Below are 20,163 nucleotides of genomic sequence, written 5' to 3' on the forward strand. Positions count from 1 at the left end.
GGGAGGGAGGGGGTGGCTGGGTGATAGACATTGGGGAGGGCATGTGCTATGGTGAGCGCTGTGAATTGTGTAAAACTGTTGAATCACAGACCTGTACCTCTGAAACAAATAATACATTATATGTTAAAAAAAAAAAAAAGAAGAAGCTAGCAGGAAGGGAAGAACAATGCAGGGGGGAATCGGAGGTGGAGACGAACCATGAGAGACTATGGACTCTGAGAAAGAAACTGAGGGTTCTAGAGCGGAGGGGGGTGGGGGGATGGGTTAGCCTGGTGATGGGTATTAAAGAGGGCACGTGTTGAATGGAGCACTGGGTGTTATATGCAAACATTGAATCATGGAACACTACATCAAAAACTAATGATGTAATGTATGGTGATTAACATAACCTCACAATAAAAAATAAATTAATTAATTAAAATAAATAAATAAAAGATAAGGAAATAAAGGATAAGGAAAGCACCATTGTTGGTCTTTACCGGGGCAGCACTAACCTGCTGCTGTGGTTCTCATCCTTCTCCTTTATAACCATGGTAGGCAAGCTCTTCTTGGTTTATGTAATATTTTCTTTTCCTGCAAATACTGTAGCTCATTAAAAAACAGTTTGACTCATTATGGCTTTTCCTCCCTAAGCTTCTTTTATAAAAACCCAGTTAAAAATTGTTTGATATGCTAAGTCATTTTCAACAAAAAATGTTTATTTTCCCCCAGATAGGTCTTTTAGTTTCAGAGAACAATAACTGTATTGTCTCACTATGATGCTGGTTTTTGTGAAGCTCAGGAGACAAAGCCAGCCACTTGTGCGTGCTGCAAATTGCTGTTTTTATTCCAAAAATAACCTTTGTTAACTAGTGGCCATGCAGGTGTTCCCTCCCTACCCTCTTTGTTTGGGGGTGGTCAAAGGAGCAGGAGGGTTGTTGGGATATCTGCTCAGAAGGTTTCGGACATGAAGGTATAGAAATGTTAACTATTGACTTCAGTGAGATTTTAAGTTTAAAACCAGTAATTACAAAATCCAGAGATGCTATGACTTCCGAGGGCTGTATATCTTCCTTTGGATTTTGGGGGCAAAAAAGAATATTAAATAATGCAGAAGTGATTGAATTCTATCTTCTGAGGGTGCATTAAACACATTGTGTGTTTCAATTATAGACAGGAACTTAAGACAAAGTAGTTCCTAGCACATGCCCACATGGAGATGTTAAGGCATGGTCCCCATAGTTTGTCATTTACTCAAGATTGGGTTTGGATAGGCTTTAGTTTTGTTAAACCTGAAGAGTCACAGTTTTTTTGTATTGTCGCTGTCATAGCAGCACAAAGCTAGAAAGAGCCCAAACAGCTTTATTAGAGAAAAGTCTACCTACCACAGCTCCCACCTTGATCCTTCCTAGGCTTCCTGCTTCCCTAAGCTCCATTCCTTGTTCTTTTCAGATGAAAACAAGCTGACCCTTGCTAAGTAAGCATCTTCCTGTGAAAAGGCTCATGAGCAATAACGTCTTCATAAAAGACTCCACAGTTGAAACGTGAAATATATTAGGGGTTCCTTGTGTCATAGCATTGCAAATGTCTTGTGAGAAAAGCACTAAGACTATTTTCTTTGAGTAATCATTCATTCATTCTGCATCAATATTCACTGGACGCTTGTTATATGCAAAGCAATAGGAGTGATTTGCGATTGTGGAAAGTACAGTCTCCGACTTTGAGAAATTTGCAGTCTCGAAGGAAAGAAGTATGTAATGTGTATTTAATAGCAGAGTTGTTGTCCAGCCTGTCAAAACTGGACCGTTTATTGGATTCTTTTGTTGGACAGATGAGGAAATCACAGTACCTAGAGGTGAGATGAATGGTCTGAACCATATCACTGGTGTAGACATCACTGGGAGAATGGAGAAACCACTGGCTGCCGAGCAAGCCATCCATCTTACTCCATCACTATTTATATGATTTGAGACAAATCCTTTAACCCACTGAGTTATGCCAGACCTCAAAGGGCTGACTTGGGTTGGAAGACTGATGAGCATGGGAACACAGACTTCCTTCAGGACAGTTTCACACAAACTTACCATGACCCAGAGGCAGGAAGTGTAAAGTGTATGTACAAGATAAGGATGAAAGTGAGCTGATGCAGCTTCTCCATGCCTCCCGCCTTCCTCACAGACCCTTGGCTGAAGTTCACTGGTCACTGCAGCCCCCAGGGAGTGATAAAGCTGCCAGGTCATGAACTCCAGGCTGCGGACCCACAGACTGCCACAGCTGGGCACTTGGGTGCTCCATTTCTTACTGCTTCTTTGTGCCTAGCATGGGCCAGCCTTGGCCTACTATACTTGCTCAACTTTACTTTCCTTGTTTATGGTATTTAAAGATGTATGTATACTCTGTAGGATTATTCTAAGCCTTACACAAGATGTCCTATGTCAAATGCCTAGCAGGGTGCCTCACCCAGACAAGGTGCTTCATAGATGCCTTTCTCAATTGAGGATATGAAAGTAGGATTCAAATTTCCTAACTCTCCAGCCCAATGCCCTTTTCAATATGCAAATAATGGCAACTCCATTTGGTGGGTACTCAGTGCCAATGAAATGTGATGTTTTAAAGGGTGACTGCAGGTCTAGAAATCCTAAGAATCTGTTTCAATTTATTAGCCTATATGCGTTATCAAAGTGACTGGCTTTATAATGAAATTACCATAACTAGGAGCTATTTTTATGATGGTAAGTACCAGCTCAGTGATATAATAAAAAAGGAAGAAATTCCATTCAAAATAGCTAAGTGAAACAAAACAAGAGGGAGGACAAACTTAGAATTGTCTATAATATTTATAAAGAAAATTACAAAGAATTTTATGAGCCATATGTAAAGAAAACTACAAAGCTGTATTGGAATAAATAAAACAAGATGAAGAAGTTGAGATATATACTATGTTATCATATAGGAAAACAAATTTCAGCAAGTACAGTTATTTACTATTTGTTAAATATTAAAGTTCCATGCTAACAAAGAAACCATGAGTATAATAGTGATCTACTTCCTAGGAAATCCTAAAACAGAACATATTAATTATTAAAATAAGGGGTGCCTGGATGACTCAGTTAGTTAAGCATCTGACTCTTGGTTTCAGCTCAGGTTATGATCTCAGTATCATGGGATTGAGCCCCATGTCAGGCTCCACACTCAGCAGGGAGTATGCTTGAGATTCTCTCCCTCTCCCTCTACCCTTCCCCACCTTGTGCTCTCTCTCTCTAAAGTAAGTAAATAAATCTTTAAAAATAAATACATGAATAAATAAGGCAGTATGGAACAGAGAAATTAATTTACAAAGATCATAAAATTAGGGAAAGTAATAGTGCCTAACTATACTTTAATAATTCCCAGGATAACTGGCTAACAAACACAAAACCAAACATGAGTTGGATAGGCTTTCATACCACATACCAGAGTAAGCCCCTAGTGGATTGAAGAGTTAAATATTTGCTTTAACTCTTAGCAAAGCAAGGAGAAATAATCAAATATTTATGAAATCTTCAGAGGTATAGATCTCTGAAAAGCTTATAGCAATAATGGAAATCATAAAGGAAAAAAATAAATGGCTCCAAAAAACCAAGCAAGAAAATGACTAACATAAAAAACTAATAAAATTAAAAAAACAAAAAACTGGGGAACATTTGTATTATGACTAAAAAAAGTTGGTATATATAATATAGAATTTATTCAAACCTTCAAAAAATATTAAAACCTCAAGAGATAAATGGTCAAAGGATATAAACATATAATTCAATTATGAAGAAATATATGTGAATTATATATATTAATAAGTATATAATAAAATATATACTCAAATATATATTTGTATATTTATATAATATATAACTAATATTAGAAGTCTATAACAGCAAAAACTGGAAACAAGCAAAATGCCCAATACAACTGTACTATATCAACTGAATAGACTATTACATCAGCATTAGAGTTATAATTATAAAAACTGGAAGAAATTGTTCTTATTGAATGGTGGAGGGGAGCCCAGTAATAATTCCACTTACTGTGCATACTGAAGACAAAAGTGAAAGTCACTATTGACATGGAATAGTGGAATCATGGATAATATTTTTTCTGTATATAAATCTGAGGAGGAAGGAGGAACCAGCTATACTCACAGTTGGACAATATTAGTTGTTGAACATTATAGACCCTAACACCTATGGTATTTTTAAGCACCTATGGTATTTTATAATTTTTTTAAAGATTTTATTTATTTGAGAGAGAGCAAGCATGAAAGAGAGGAAGGGGAGAGGGAGAAGCAGACTCCCCGCTGAGCAGGAAGCCTGACATGGGGCTAAATCCTAGGACTCTGGGAACATGACCTGAGCAGAAGGCAGATGCTTAACTGACTGAGCCACCCAGACACACCAACACCTACGATATTTTATTTGTTTTTGTTGTTTATTTTATTTTTTTAAAGATTTTATTTATTTGACAGAGAGAGACGTAGCGAGAGAGGGAACACAAGCAGGGGGAGTGGGAGAGGGTGAAGCAGGCTCCCTGCTGAGTAAGGAGCCCTACGCGGGGCTCGATCCCAGGACTCTGGGATCATGACCTGAGCCGAAGGCAGACGCTTGACGACTGAGCCACCCAGGTGCCCCCACCTACAGTATTTTAGATGAAAGTAAAGAGTTAAAAGAAAATAGGAATATCAGTGTCAAATGGCAAGTTATTAGCTTTCCTAGAGGAAGGATCTTTCACTGTGCCAGAACCTTACATAGACCACTCATGTTTCCAAAAGGCGCTGGAAAATGCAAGGAACACACCTTGAGAAACAAGCATATGCGATTTTTGCCACACCTTTGTCTATGGAACCTTGTTCTGAGCTGTTGGTATCCTGTTTGTCTTACCCCTTCCTGATGCTTTTTTACCATAACACTTGTTTAAAAAGTTGGCCTGAATTTAGACAAATGTCTTCATTTTTTACATGTGAATTTATCTCTTACAACTCCTAATACATTTTGATTTCTTTTTATGGTCCTTCATCTTCTCCTTTACCACATTCCATATAACAGACATAATTTAGATTAGGAGTTAACAACCAGGAATAACAGACATGGGTTTGAATTCTGACTCAGTTGTGTGACTTTGAGCAAACTGCTTATTTTTAATCTTTGGATACCTTCATTTATAAGATGGAAATAATAATACTCCATAGGGTGGGTAATTATGATGTTTAAACTAGAGATAATTCATGTAATGTACTTGGTGTTGTATTTACTTCTAACATTAAACTTTCAGGTGATGACATATGAATACGCTACTTGAAATTCTAGTCAAAATTTCAACTACTAAGAAAAAAAGAAAAACTCACAACCTTAAAATGGTTCTTCTATTTCTTCCAATATATTTGGTAGATCACATTTCTTTACAGAGAGTCATGGCTTAATGAAAAAGAGAAGGTTCTGTATTTTTCTGTCCTGTCTTTGCCTTTTTAAAAAATATATTTATTTGAGAGAGTGTGTGTGTGTGTGTGTGTGTGTGTGTGTACGAGCACAAGTTGGGGTGCAGAGGGAGAGGGACAAATAGACTCCCTGATCGCTGATGGGGAGCCCAATGCAGGACTGATACCAGGACCCTGAGATCATGTCCTGAGCCAAAGTCAGATGCCTAACCAACTGAGCCACCTAGGTGCCCCCTGTCTTTGCTTTTTTAGAGATGCCCTGATTTCTAAAATGGAACTATGTATAAATAAATAGATATACCAAGTTCCCTTAATTCTAACACTGAAATGAAAATTTTCATTTACTAAAACTGGAGAAAAGACAGGGGAAAATGCATCTGTTCAATCCTGGCTTTCTGACTTTAATAGTCCAACAACCTCATTTCACCTAGTGAAGGCTGCAGAATGATCAAAATCAAAGTACACAACTTTGTGATGCAGTTCATATTTAAACTTTTGAAAATAAAAATGAATCTCAGTTGAAAAGTTCAGGTAGGGAGAAAGGGGCATTTTAAAGAAATTAAATGTTGTGGCTTGGGCTCAGAATAACTATGGCTGGCAGAAAATCAAGGCTGTGTGTCTTTGGTACCGTCAGTGACTAGTGTAGGTTTTCTGGATGTGTGTTTTTTAAATGCTCCTTGAAATCGATAAGTGTAATATGAGCATTCCTTGGAGCTTATTTGAATTTATTTGAATTTTAACAGCTACCAACAGATGTGCTTAGAAGGAATAGGCTCCAATTCCCAAATAGCACAGTATTTCAAACCTATTTTAGACTCTGAAATGAGAGCCCATTCCAGGAAGACAGTTCTGAACTTTGCTCCCAGCTGCAGAAATACCTCCTCTTCTTGCCCACACCCCCGCCCCCGACCTAAACCAAGGGAAGACACTTGAAAAGATGTTCTTTTGCCGACAATCATTTTACCATTGTAACCCACAAATGGAAAAATAAACTGTTGGCTCCTCTTCAGAAAACCTATTCTCACATTGCCCAGAACCAGGCAGATAAATAAAACCATAGAGTTCTTTTCATCCCCTTCTCATTTTCCAAAATGATCTTGTTATTTTTATTACCTCAATGAGCTCAAAAAAATGGGCCTTATCTACTAACGGGTAAGTCATGTTAACCTTTTTCAAGGTAAGTTATTTTATCCAAGGTTCTAGGACTATCCCTCTCGCCCTGTTCCTTGGGACTTAACTCCATCGGTTTTCATACTCACTTAACCGATTTGCTCTCCCTCCCCCGTTTCCCACCCCTCACTTTAGCAAATACAAGCCCTTCTCATTGGAAAATAGAAACCTCTGACCCGAATTCTTCTCTGCCTATTGCCCTATCTTATTTCTTCCCTTCCCAACCGAGCTTCCAGCGCTCATAAATCCCTCCTAGGTCAAGTGGAAACTCTAGAACTTTGCTTTCAGACGTAATAACAACTTTATTAGGTGCCTCTCTATGCCAGGGAGTCTTATAGGCCTTAGAATTAATTAATTAACTAATTAATTAATTAAAGAGGGAGAGAGAGGCGGGGAGGGACAGGAGGAGAAGTAGAGAGAGAATCTCAAGCAGGCTCCACGCCCAGCACGGAGCCAATAGGGGGCTCAGTCTCACAACCCTGAGATCATGACCTGAGCCGAAATCAAGTCAGACGCTCAACCCACTGAGCCACCCAGGCGGCCCCAATTTTTTTTCTTGATTACAAAAATACATGAATAATTCGTGTTTTTATAACAAATCAAACAATACAGAAACAGATAATGACAGAACAAATGCCTCCCCTGCCTGAGCTCCGTATCTTATTTAATCATCACAACAGCCAGGAGAAAAGTGAGGCAGAGAAAGGCTCAGAGTGTGCCGCAGTGTTTAAGAGGAAGAGCCGGGGGTTCTGACTGCCTGGATTCCTATCCTGACTTTGCCATTTACTATGTGTCTGTGAGCAAATTACTTATTATTTCTGCACCTCAGTTTCATGTCTGTAAAATGGGGCTAATGATAGTACCTAGCTCAGAGGGTTCAGTGAGGATGTAATGCACCAAAACAAAAATATTGCTGTTTCTAGAGAAAAAAGATATTAAGAGATCATTTAAAAATGACAGCTGAGAAGAAAGCACCAGGCATTAGAACAACATTCTGTCCACCATTCTGTAACTAGCATAGGGTCTAAAAGAGTCTTTAAAGCAGTTGGCAGTATTGGCTCAAAAAATATGCTCTTGCAATGATGACACCATTGATGCACTTTGTTTTTTAAAGTCACATTTTTTTTAAAGATCCCACAATATTTCAAATTTTCATAAATTATGATTTGCTATAGTATCTATTTTTAATCATTACTTTTATCTCAATCCGGCTAGAATGATTACATTTAACATTTACCTGTTACAGACATGTTCTATGTCATGTTTTATACCGTATTTTTCCATCTTTCTAATGGCTCTATAGACCCCTGGGCTGACCTCTGTCACCCCTGCCATCTGGCTCTGTCCCCCTGGGGCCGGTCTGCCAGGCCAGCCCCCGACACAGACCTTCAGCCTTTCCCAGATCCATCAGGCACCATCATGAGTATTTGCTCTCTCTGAGTGCTGCATTACTAGAAAATCGTTAAATCACGATTATTGACTTTCCCAGAGTAAATCATTACCCACACTCTGGTAACGAAAATATTTTCACTCCAATTCTCTCTATTTATATACTTTTTCTAAGAGGCCATAGAGAGATAACTGCTCCCTGTAAAGCTACTTGGTTAATCACGCAAAGCCTCTTTCTCACCATTCCCTCTGCAAACACAGTTTCATGCGCTTTCTATGGGAAACTGAGGAAATGAACAAAGTGTGCAGCTCCCCCCTCCTCTACCCAACATTCTTTCCAGTCTTAAGCAAGTAACACGGTACTGAGGCCCTCAGCCTTCTATGTTGGGTGGCCTAGCCCAAGGAACCACGGCTCTGCCAAATCAGTGGACAAACACACTTGTTTAAAGAATTGAGTCAAGAGTGAGAGATCCCTTTCAAAACAAGGACGAACTGCTCATTGAGATTTGAAGAGTCCAAGAGAAAGAAGACTATACAATTCACAGGCTCTCTTCATTCATCTCCTCTTAAGTTTATCTGTTAAAAGAGCATGCTTTCCCTGTTTCCCAGGGAACTCAAACACTCACAGTTCTACGTTGTGCACAACTGTGGTCACACTGTACTTCTCCCGAAAAGCCATCCTTCCTTCTTGCCTCATTTTTCTTCTTTTCTTCTTTCCCTTTTTCTCTTTCTATCCCTCCCCGTTCCCTCTTCCTCTCTTGTCACACCTCTGTCTCTGCCTCTGGTTGACTAGATGGTTCAGATATTTTGTATTCTCTCTCTCTATTCCCCCTTTCTAAAAAAAATTATATATATGTGTGTGTGGATGAGTAATATATATGTATGTGTGAATATATATATGTATGTATGTATGTATGTATATAGCCAGAATGTTTCAAGTCCCAACTTAAAATCCTATTTTGTTCTCTTCAGTAGTTTCTAGTCCGTCTCCTCTAGGACACAAGCAGAATGAGAGACCCCAAGAGAAAATTACATTTCAAACTAAACTCAGTATTATCACTGCTCACTTTCCAATTAAAAAAAAAATAACGTAAACATTCCTTATTTTTGATCAGCTAATGTATGTGTAACCTTCCTCTAGGCACTTTGAGAAAAAGAAAAATAGTAAAATACAGGGTCTGTGACATTAATATGCAATTTTAAAGGTGTCTGCTCTCCCACTGATTTCAGCCAAAGGTGGCATTGCTATATAATTTACCTTGGCCCTGGAATACAGACCCAGCTTTAAATCCATCATCAGTTTAGATCACCTAATGTCCTGCATTCATGCCACTCCCACTTCATTCCCCTCATTTCTTAATGATTTGAGCTCCTGGCTCCTTCTCACTGCTCTCTGATCTTATTCTGTGATTGTAATAGACACATCAGCGATCCTTCCCTCGCTGGCCTCCTGCTTCATTGACCTCCTCCCCTGGAATGGCCTCACCCTCAGTCAGCCTTGTCCAAGCCCCACTTGGAAGGGTGAGGATTCTGACCAATCCCTTGCAGTCCCCTCCCAGAACACTACGGCATCCTTCTAGCTCACTCTGGTACTTGGCCCCAGTGATCTTCAGTTCCCTGGGGCTTCCAGTGTATTGATCAGGCCACTGTTTCACTGCCCCTCATCCCTGTGGGTTCTAAGATCAATTATTCTCATCATTCTCTTGCCCTTCTTGCTTCAGCTCTAAATCTAACTCTGCTTACTCATGCTGCGCCTGTACACTGAATGTAGCTGAAGAAAAATTCACAAGCAGGCTGATGGGCCTCACTTTACATTCATGACCTTGATGCTCTCTCCTCAGAGTCCCACTGCCTCTTGCCTCATCTGCACTCACTTGATAATCTTGCTTTCTACTTGACTGGCAACACTGAAACAACCAGAAGAGAATTTCATAGATCCCACCACTTCTACTTCTACCCACTGCCCAGCATACACACCCTCATCCTTTGCCTTCCTGCTGGTTCCCATGGGTGAACTTGTCATGCTCCCATAGACAGCCTCCTCCTCCACTTGGGTACCAGATTCCATCTGCTCTTATCTATTCAAGGACATCTAGCCACTGATTCTCCTTCCTTTCCCCTACATCATTAATTTTTGCTCCCTACTAAATAACTGACATCAGCATGTACACATACTTCTTTTTGCCCCATTTTAAAAACATTTTCTTCGACCCACTTTCTCCACCAGCCATCATCCCACTTCTCTGAAGCAAAACTCCTCAAGAGTCGTGTGTTCTTGCTGCTTTCACTCTCTCCCTTCCCATTTCCTCTTAAACCCATTATAGCTAAGCTGTCACCCTCCCACTCTTTCAAAACTGTTCTTGTCAAGTGATGACCCCATTTCTCTATTTCCTTTTGGAGCAAATTCCTCAAAAGGATTGTCAATATTCACTGTCTCCAATTTCTTTCCTCTCATTCCTTTTAAAACCCATTTCAACCACCACTACTCCACTGAAAGTGCTCTTACTGAGTCACCAGTGACTCTTTTTGTTGTAAAATCCAATGGTCAATTCTCAGACTTCATTTTACTTGACCTGTCAGCACCATGTCACACAGTGGAACACTTGCCTTTACACATCTGGCTGCCAGCACATTGCACACTCTCATATTCCCTCCTACCTCGCTGATCTCTCCTTAGTCTTCTCCTTGACTGTGTAATTTTGGAGGCCCCAGGGCTTAGTCTATCAATACTCACATCCTTGGTGATTTCATCCAGCTCTACGGCTTTAAATATCATGTATGCTGATTATTCCCAAATATGTAGCCCTGTCCCAGACCTCTTGTGAGCTCCAAATTCCTAATGCCTATCTCAACTCTGTTGTTCAACAGTGATTTTAAATTTAACTCAACCAGAAGCAAACTTCTGATTCTCCTGTGGAGATTTGCTCCATCACGACCTTCCCCTCTCTGCTTCTGGCAATTCCATCTTACCAGCTACTGAGGTCAAAATCCATGGAGTCATCCTTGACTTCTTTTTCTTATTTTCCCTATCCAATTCATTTCCCTATACCATTATACTGCATCTACCATCCGCATCCCTTGCTACCACTTGATCTGGAAAATTTCTTTCACCTGGATTACTTTGATAGCCTTCCAAAAGGTCTCCCTACATCTACTACTGCCCCCATCCAATCTATTCCTCATGCAAGAGCCACAGCGATCCATGTAAAACCTAAGTTGGATTCTGAGTTCTCTGTTCAAAATCCTGAAATGGCTTTCCATTTCACTAAGAGCAGAAGCCAAACATCTTATAGTATCATATTAGACCCTACTTGATCTGGCCTCTCTCATTCAGTGTGCTCCAATCACACTGATCTCCTTGTTATTTCTCAAACACCCTAGACATGCTCCCATCTTAGTGCCTCTGCTTAGCTCTTCTCTCTTCCTAGAATGCTCTTCTCTAGAATATCCACTAACTAATTCTCTCATATTTGAATCTTTGCCAAAATCTTACCTTTTCAACGAGGCTTCCTCTGACCACCCTATTTAAAACTACTACCTCCACTCCCAACCCCAGAACCTTCATTCAACTTACTCAACTCTTACTGTTTCTTTTCCTTAGCATTCATCACTTTCTGGTATGATTTACTGTTTACTTGTTATTCATTGTCTTTCTCCTCTGTTACAAACTCCAAGAGGGAAGAAATCTTTGTTCTATTTACCAGTATATCCTAAGGGCCTAGAAGAGTGCCAGGTATACCACAGGTACACAATAAATAATGTTCAGTAGGTTATGTATTCCTTAAAAGTATGGTAGTATTTGTCTCAAGACCATTTCAGCCTCATGCTGTTTTTGTGGTAAGATTATTTTCAAACTCTTGATTCAATTTATTTATTGTTTCTATGTCTATTTAGGTTTTGTACTGTATTTCAGTGTTAATAAGTTATACATGCCATGAATATATTTCATCCTGGTTTGAAAATGCACTGGCATAAAAGCTGTCCAACATGCTCTCTCATATTTCTTTAGATCACTACTAAAGATCTAACTTATGATTATATTTTTCATTCCAAATACTGTTAACTTATTCTCTCTCCCTTTACTGTTAATCTTTGGTTAACATACTCTATTATCATTCATTTTTCTCTTCTTACATTCCTCATTACCTTTTCTTTACATTCTTTGGCCTAACTCTGCTGGTCTTTTACACATTACTCAAGTTATACACTTTGATGAGTGATATAGTGCTCACCAGTACTTCTAGTTTCCTTCGTCCAGGCTCAGGGGATGGTAACACTTACCTGACCTTTTGAAGCTAGGCAAGGCCATCTGACTGGCTCTGGCCAATGACATATGCCACATGCCACTTTTGATGGAAACATTTAATGCATGGGGAAGTGATGGTCTTTTCAATAGACAGTGTCTGGTCAATTCAATAGTGATATGGAAAAAACAAATCTTGACTCCTCTCATACCATTCACAAAAGCCAATTTCAGATCGATTGTAGATATAAAAGTGAAAGATCTTGGAGAGGGAAGATTTCTTAAACAGCACAAAGAGCCCTAATCTCAAGGGGAAAATGATAAATTGGAACACATTACAATTTACAACTTTTGTTCATCCAAAGACATCATTAATACAGAGAAAAGCAACTCAGAAAGGGAGACGATATTTGCAAGACACCTTTCTGAAAACAGATTTGCATCTAGCACTTATAACGGATTCCTACAAATCAATATGAAAAATATGGAATACTCAATAGAAAAATGGAGAGAAGACTCAGACACTTCAAAAAGGGGATATCAAAATGGCCCCAAAACACATGAAAAGGTTTTCACTTTGTTACACATTAGGTAAATGCAACTTAAAACCACCATGTGATACCACCACACACCGACAAGCAAATAAAAAGGATGACAGAGTTTATGGAAACAGACGGTCATGAGACTGACCCATGGAGAGCCTGGAAGCAGCCTCTGGGCAATTGCTAGCAGCCTGAAAAAATGGCTGTCAGTGTGAAGAGCCACATGGCCCTGTTGGGAACAAGGGCCTAGAAATCCAGGGCTCGGGGAGGCTGGGGTCTGAAGTGATGACTGGGGCAAAGGCCAAGGAAATAAAGACTGAGGGTGTGCCATCTTCCCAGGAGCAGTAGATGAGAAGGAGGGGGCGGAAGTGGTGGAGCAGAAGCCAGGAGGTAAAGAAATGGAAGTGGTGAAGGAAAATAAGGTGGTAAATGAGGTGAAGGTCAAGGAAGGTCCCTGGTCCCTGAACGTGGATGTCCACGTGAGCTCCCTGGAGGCCATCCAGCTGGAAGTGGAGACTGAATGCTCAGGTTGACAGAGCCGTACTACAGTTACAGCACAAGTGTGGCCAGGTACGTCAACACTTCCTAGAGCGGAGGAAATGCATGGTTCAGAATATCCCCAGCTTCTGAGTCAGTGCCTTTTGGAACCACCGATAGCTGTCCACCCTGATTAGAGGCCAAGCAGCAGACATGTTAAGGTACATAGCCAATTTGGAGACACCCTAGTGTGGGCTTCAAGTTCTAGTTCTTTCAAAGAAACCCACAGTGCAGAAACAAGCAGATTGTCGAGGAATATGAGGTCAGATCATCCGACCAAGTGGAGTCTCTTGCCACTCCAATCATAGGGCACCCAGGCCATGAACTCTAGTCTTTCATTGATAGGAATCGAGACGTCACCTGCAGCTTCCTCAGTTGGTTTTCAGACCACAACCTTCCAGAGCCTGACACAATTGCTGAGATTATCAAAGAGGACATCTGACCAAATCCACTTGAATACTGCCTATTGTGTGAAGGGGCCCATAGAGTTAGACTCTGCCAGATAAGGAAGCCAATGGGGATCCCTTTGGGTTCCAATCTGGTTAACCTCTGCCCTTGGAAGTACTCCCATACAAGATCCCCTACCACTTCCTGATGGACCTGTGCCTTGGCAACAGAACTGGGTATGCCTATTACTCTTTGTGTGCTGATCTTTCTGCACCCTCCTTCCTTTGAACACTTACTCTCTCAACTGCAGGATTGAGATCTTCATGGCTGTTCTGCATTAACATCACATGCTCTGCGGCACGGTTCACACTCTTCTAAGTCAAACAAATGATGCTATAAATTGCACTGTCTTTATCTACAATGCTTGCACCCTGCTTGTTCCCAGGACCTCTACTCTGATTACTACCACCTGGATTTCTAGCTATATTCAGGAGCCTGTGTTTTGTGTTTGTTTTTTTTTTTAATTTTAATGAATTTTTTATTTTAAATTCAATCAACATAAAATGTATTATTAGTTTCAGAGATAGAGGTCAGTAATTCAGTCTTAGTAACACCCAGTGCTCATGACATCACGTGTCCTCAGGAGCCTGTTTGACACACTCTGCTTATCACTGTGGACAACTGCTGGGCATTAATCAAGCCCAGGGTGAACGGCAGTGTGCCACTTGGGCCTATGTGATGTATCCAACTCCATTGATCTTCCTGCCCTTCCAGTCCCTGAGTGCTGCCTGCTCCTGGCTATACAACCCCCTTGGGCTGCTGCCTGATGGATGTACATTTTCCAGACCACTGTCAGCTCCACTTTCTGGTTTTTGATCAACCCTGATCTTCAGAAGTGTTGGTAGACCCAGGTTCCCCACCAGCCCAGAAAAGGCATTCCTATTCCTCCCCTCAAAGACCTTAATTCCATACCACCACGACCATCACTCTGGCACTACTGGCTGCCCAGCTGTGGTTGAGTGAACAAGTTAGAGCCAATTCACACGGCAAGGATAACGGTAATGTCTTTGGTGAGAAAGTACTAGGCTTTCTTAGCCTTGCCCAGTGAATTCATACAAAATGTAGGGACTCTGATTCGCCTTTCTTCGTCCTCAACATGATCAAGTGTCAGAGGTGCCAGGGTGGTGTACACTTTCTCTTTCTCCTCCTCCTCTCCCCGTTTCTCATCCCTCTTTCATATCTCTTCTACCTCTTTTTAAAAGTAGTAGCCCCTCCTCAAAAACAAAAACAAAAACAAAAAAAAAAGGTAGCCCAGACTCATCTGCAGAAGCAGGCTCTTTAGTTTAATCTAGCTCCCTTGTCATCTCCAGAGGCAGAGCGGGCGTCCTTTCAAGGAAACATCTGGAGCTCTTATTGCCCCTCTGTGCTCTTCCAATCCCTCCCTCCCTTAGCAATGACTACAGGGCTCAAAGGAAGACCAGTCCACAGGGAAAGAAAGGTGTTTCCAGTTCAGAATGGATGAAAGGAACCAAAGAGATTGTGGTTGGTGCCCTTAGCAGGGAAAACTGAACAAAAGGCCAGATGCAGGACTGAGCCTGAAATGCAGGGCCCAAAATTAAGACTGGGTCGACTGTGAGCCTGCAAGAACAATGTGCTCTGGGAGTGGTGATAGGAGGAGGAATACTGTTCTCAGGACTGGCCTGGGAGAACTGCAGGTTGCTGAAGCGTTAACTCTGTTGCCTCGCAAAGGGTTTTCTAAAGAAAAACAGTGCCATGTCGACTGTTTTCTCTCTTGTTTTCATGTGATCTTTTTTACGTGGAAGATTAATACAATACTACTGTGCCCTTAATTTCACTCGTATTTAGTAAAATCTATTACTTTCTCTGCTTCTGCTTACTGGGAAGATTTGGCAGTAGAGATTTTGTTTTATTTTCAATTGGGAACATCTGGAAGAATATCCATCTCTTTCCTGTATACCATGGAGAGTTCTGTGAATATTCTTAACAGTTTTCACCTTGTTTCTGTTAAACCTACCTTTAGAAATGCAATTTGAATAACTTGGTCTTGTCAGAAGCTGAAGACTTCAGAAATTGTTGTCTTCATGGAAAAATTCCCTAACAAAAAATTTGTGGCTTTGATTGTCTTGACAATTTACCCTGGTAACAACTTAGTCATTGATGTATCTCTTTTTCTAAATAGCAAAATGACTTGTGAGATTTCTCTGTAAAATTGGAAGGGTACCATTGGCATATTTATCTTTATTTATACACATTATGGCAAAATCAAAGCATGTCAGCCTGAAAAAACAGTTAAACTAAAAAGATGGAAAATAACAAGGGTGGAAAGTACACAGAGAAACCAGAATGGTAGAAGAGTAGCCTGATACGAATACTTTAGACAACTGTTTGGCAGTCTCTATGCACACCCTCTGATCCAGCTCTGGGAATATTCCCAACAGAAATGCATATATGTATTCACAAAGACATGCATAGAAATGTTTTTAACAGCACAATTCTAGCTAACACTGGGAACTGTCCCAATATTCACCACTGGCTGAAAAAATAAACAAGTTTTAAATATTCACACCATGGAATACTGTGAGAAATAAAGAACTATGCCTACATGTAGTAATATGAAACAATCTCACAATATGATGTTGGATAGAAGAAGCCAGACTCAAGTACGTACTATATAATTCCATTTCTATATGAAGTTTAAGAACAGGTGAACTTGATCTATGGTGGTAGAAGTTCAAACAGTCATCACTATCAAGAACAGTGAAGATTCTGGTATCTGACCCCCTACTTACAAACTTAGCACATTATCCTGCCCAGTTAGCAGATGCTGAGTCAGAGACAAAGGACCTTACAGCTCAACAGCCAGTGTCAGTATTTCCACCAGTCTCTTGAGCCCTAATTCTTAATCTGCAGCATGAAGAAAGCCACGTGACACCTGCACACACAGTGGGCTGCGTTAGAAGAGAGGAACCCTGGGCTGAAGGAAAGTGAATCCTTTATAATGGGAATTAAGCATGTCTGCCCTTTGCTTTGAAGGCAGACATTATCTTTATTATACTGAACAGCAAGGAAACCTATACTTTGCTCCATAGGAGACACAATCTCTACTTTTTCAAGGCTGTAAGCAAACCTGCCCTTTGCTCTGGAGGGAAACACCATTTCTGTCTTCCAAGGCTATTCATGGATATCCTTGAAAAGATACTCTGAACAAAGGCAGTTAGTGTTTCTGCTTCCAAAAGTGCAGAAACATCAGAGTCCCATGATAATTATCTTCCAACAGTTTTGGAGGGTAGGCACCTATTGACTGGAAGGGACTATGATGGTGGATTCTCAAGGACTGGAGATGTCCTATGTCTTAATCTGGGTGCTGGATACCTGGGTGTATTCAATTTGTGAAATTTCACTGAGTTGTATACCTGTGAAACACATTTCTATATGTATATTATCCTTTAATGAAATACACCTGAGAAAAGCAAAAAAACAGAAATCCAAAGTAAACTAAGGAAAATAAAACAATAGAAAAAATTAAAAACAACAACAAAACAAAACCTCATTTTTCTGGAACCTGTACACTAGAAAATGACTGGCCAATTCAAAAGTATGTTTCAGATCTTTTTGGGTAGGCAATGATTCCATATATGAGAATCCTAATGGGTTCATTTACTGTGTCACATTCAAATGGCTAAAATCCATTTTCTAAGGATAAAAGTACTCAATTATCTAGGTACGGGCCATCAACTTTTAGTACGTTTACTGAACCTGCTCATTTTGTCAACTTTTATCAGAGTTTTTCAGTTATAAACAGTTCATTAATCATGGCTTGTGATAGTTCATTTCTTTTTCCATCATGGTAAGTGTACTCTTTAATCCCCATCACATATTTCATCCACCTCCCCTCTGGTAACCATCAGTTTGTTCCCTATAGGGAAGAGTCTGTTTCTTGGTTTGTCTTTTTTTTCCTTTGCCTGTTTGTTTTGTTTCTTAAATTCCACATATGATGAAATCATATGGCATATGTCTCTTATTTTGCTTAGCATTATACTCTGTAACTCCATCCATGTCACTGCAAATGGCAAGAGAATGAATCTTGATTCATTCTTATGGCTGAATAATATTCCATTGTATATACATACCACCATCTTCTTTATCCATTCATCAGCTGATGGACACTTGGGCTCTTTTCATAATTTGGCTATTGTAAATAATGCTACAATAAACATACAGGTGCATGTATCCCTTTGAATTAGTGTTTTTGGATTTTGGGGGTAAATACCCACCAGTCCAATTAGCGGATCATAGAGTAGTTCTGTTTTAATTTTTTAAGGACCCTCCATGCTCTTTTCCACAGTGGCCACACTAGTTTGCATTCCCACCAACCGTGCAAGAGGATTCTTTTTTCTCCACATCCTCATCAATTCTTGTGTTTTTTTTTTTTTTAAGTCATTCTGACAGGTGTGAGGTGATATCACATTGTAGTTTTGATTTGTATTTCCCTGCCGATGGGTGATGTTCAGCATCTTTTCATGTGTATGTTGGCTATCTGGATGCCTTGTTTGGGGAAATGTCTGATCATGTCTTCTGCCCATTTTTAATTGGATTATTCATTTTTTGTGTGTTGAGTTTTATAATTTATATATTTTTAGATATTAACCCTTTATTGGATATGTCATTTGCCAATATCTTCTCCCATTCCATAAGTTGCCTTTTAATTTTATTGATTGTTTCCTTCACTCTGCAGCAGCTTTTTATTTTAATGTTGTCCCAATAGTTTTTTTTTTCCTTTTATTTCCCTTGCCTTAGGGGATATACCTAGAAAGATGTTGCTATAGTCAATGTCAGAGACATTACTATGTTTTCTTCAAGGATTTTTATGGCTTCAAGTCTCACATTTAGTTCTTTAATCCATTTTGAGTTTATTTTTGTGTATGGTGTAAAAAAGTGGTCCAGTTTCATTATTTTGCATGTATATGTCCAATTTTCCCAACACCATTTGTTGAGGAGACTGTCTTTTTCTAATTGTTTATCTTTCTCTTTTGTCAAAGATTAATTGACCATATAATTATGGGTTTATTTCTGGGCTTTTTATTCTGTTCCACTGATCTATGTGGCTACTTTTATGTCAGTACCATACTGTTTTATTTATTACCACTTTGTAATGTAAGTTGAAATCTGGAATTGTGATACCTCCAGTTTTGTTTTTCTTTTTCAAATTGCTTTGGCTATTCAGGGTCTTCTGTGATTCCATACAAATTTTAGGATTCTTTGTTCTAGTTCTATGAAAAATGTTGGTATTTTGGTAGGGATTGCATTAAATCTGTGTATTTCTTTGGATAGTATAGACATTGTAACACTATTCATTCTTCCAATCCGTAAGTATGGAATGTCTTTCCATTTCTTTGTGCCATCTTCAATTTCTTTCATCAACATTTTATAGTTTTCAGAGTACAGGTCTTTCATCTCTTTGGTTAAATGTATCCCTAGATATTTTATTGGTTTTGGTGTAATTTTAAGTGACATTGTTTTCGTAATTTCACTTTCTGCTGCTTCATTATTAGTGTATAGGAATGCAACAGATTTCTGTACATTGATTTTGTATCCCACAGTTTTACTCCATTTGTCAGTTCTAGTAGTTTTTTGGTGGGGTCTTTAGGGTTTTCTATATATAGTATCATGTCATCTACAAACAGTGAAAATTTTACTTGTTCCTTACCAATTTGGATGTCTTTCTTTTTCTTGTCCGATTGCTATAGCTAGGACTTCTAGTACTATGTTGAATAAAAGCAGTAAAGAGTAGACATCCTTGTCTTATTCCTGACCTTAGGGGAAAAGCTCTCAGGTTTTTCCCATTGAGCATGATGTTCACTGTGGGTTTTGCATATAAGGCCTTTAATATGTTAAGGTATATTCTCTCTAGAGCTACTTTGTTGAAAGGTTTATATCATGAATGGATGTTGTACTTTGTCAAATGCTCTTCCTGCATCTATTGAAATGATCATATGATTTTTATCCTTTCTCATTTTTTTTAAAAGACTATCTATTTATTTGACAGAGAGAGTTAGTGAGAGCAGGAACACAAGTGGGGGAGTGGGAGAGGGAGAAGCAGGCCTCCTGTGGAGGGAGCCTGATGTGGGGCTCGATCCCAAGACCCCAGGATCATGACCTGAGCTGAAAGCAGACACTTAATGACTGAGCCACCCAGGTGCCCCTATCCTTTCTCTTATTGATAAGATATATCACATTGATTGATTTGAGAATATTGAACCACACTTGCATCCTGGGAATAAGTCCCACTTGATCATGATGAATGATTTTTTGAATGTATTGTTGGATTTGGTTTGCTAGTATTTTGTTGAGGATTTTTGCATCCATATTTATCAGAGATATTGGCCTGTAGTTCTTTTTGTGGTGTCTTTATCTGGTTTTGATATCAGGGT

At 39.6% G+C, this 20,163-nt stretch overlaps 2 protein-coding genes across 3 annotated transcripts in view; one reads left to right on the forward strand and one right to left on the reverse strand.

Annotated features, from left to right (window-relative positions):
• The window catches only part of ACYP2 (acylphosphatase 2), a 165,732-nt gene that overhangs the window by 39,223 nt on the left and 106,346 nt on the right, over window positions 1-20,163 (reverse strand). The gene's annotated exons all lie outside the window — the stretch shown is intronic.
• TSPYL6 (TSPY like 6) lies at window positions 13,073-13,870 on the forward strand. Its single transcript, XM_025868780.1, is given in 5 exon segments — window positions 13,073-13,103; window positions 13,106-13,304; window positions 13,306-13,500; window positions 13,502-13,839; window positions 13,842-13,870. Coding segments are annotated over 5 exon segments (792 nt in total).

The sequence above is a fragment of the Callorhinus ursinus genome, unplaced genomic scaffold, assembly GCF_003265705.2.
Source record: "Callorhinus ursinus isolate GAN/ISIS: 27379988/994484 unplaced genomic scaffold, GSC_fseal_2.0 scaffold10, whole genome shotgun sequence".
NCBI lineage: Eukaryota > Metazoa > Chordata > Mammalia > Carnivora > Otariidae > Callorhinus > Callorhinus ursinus.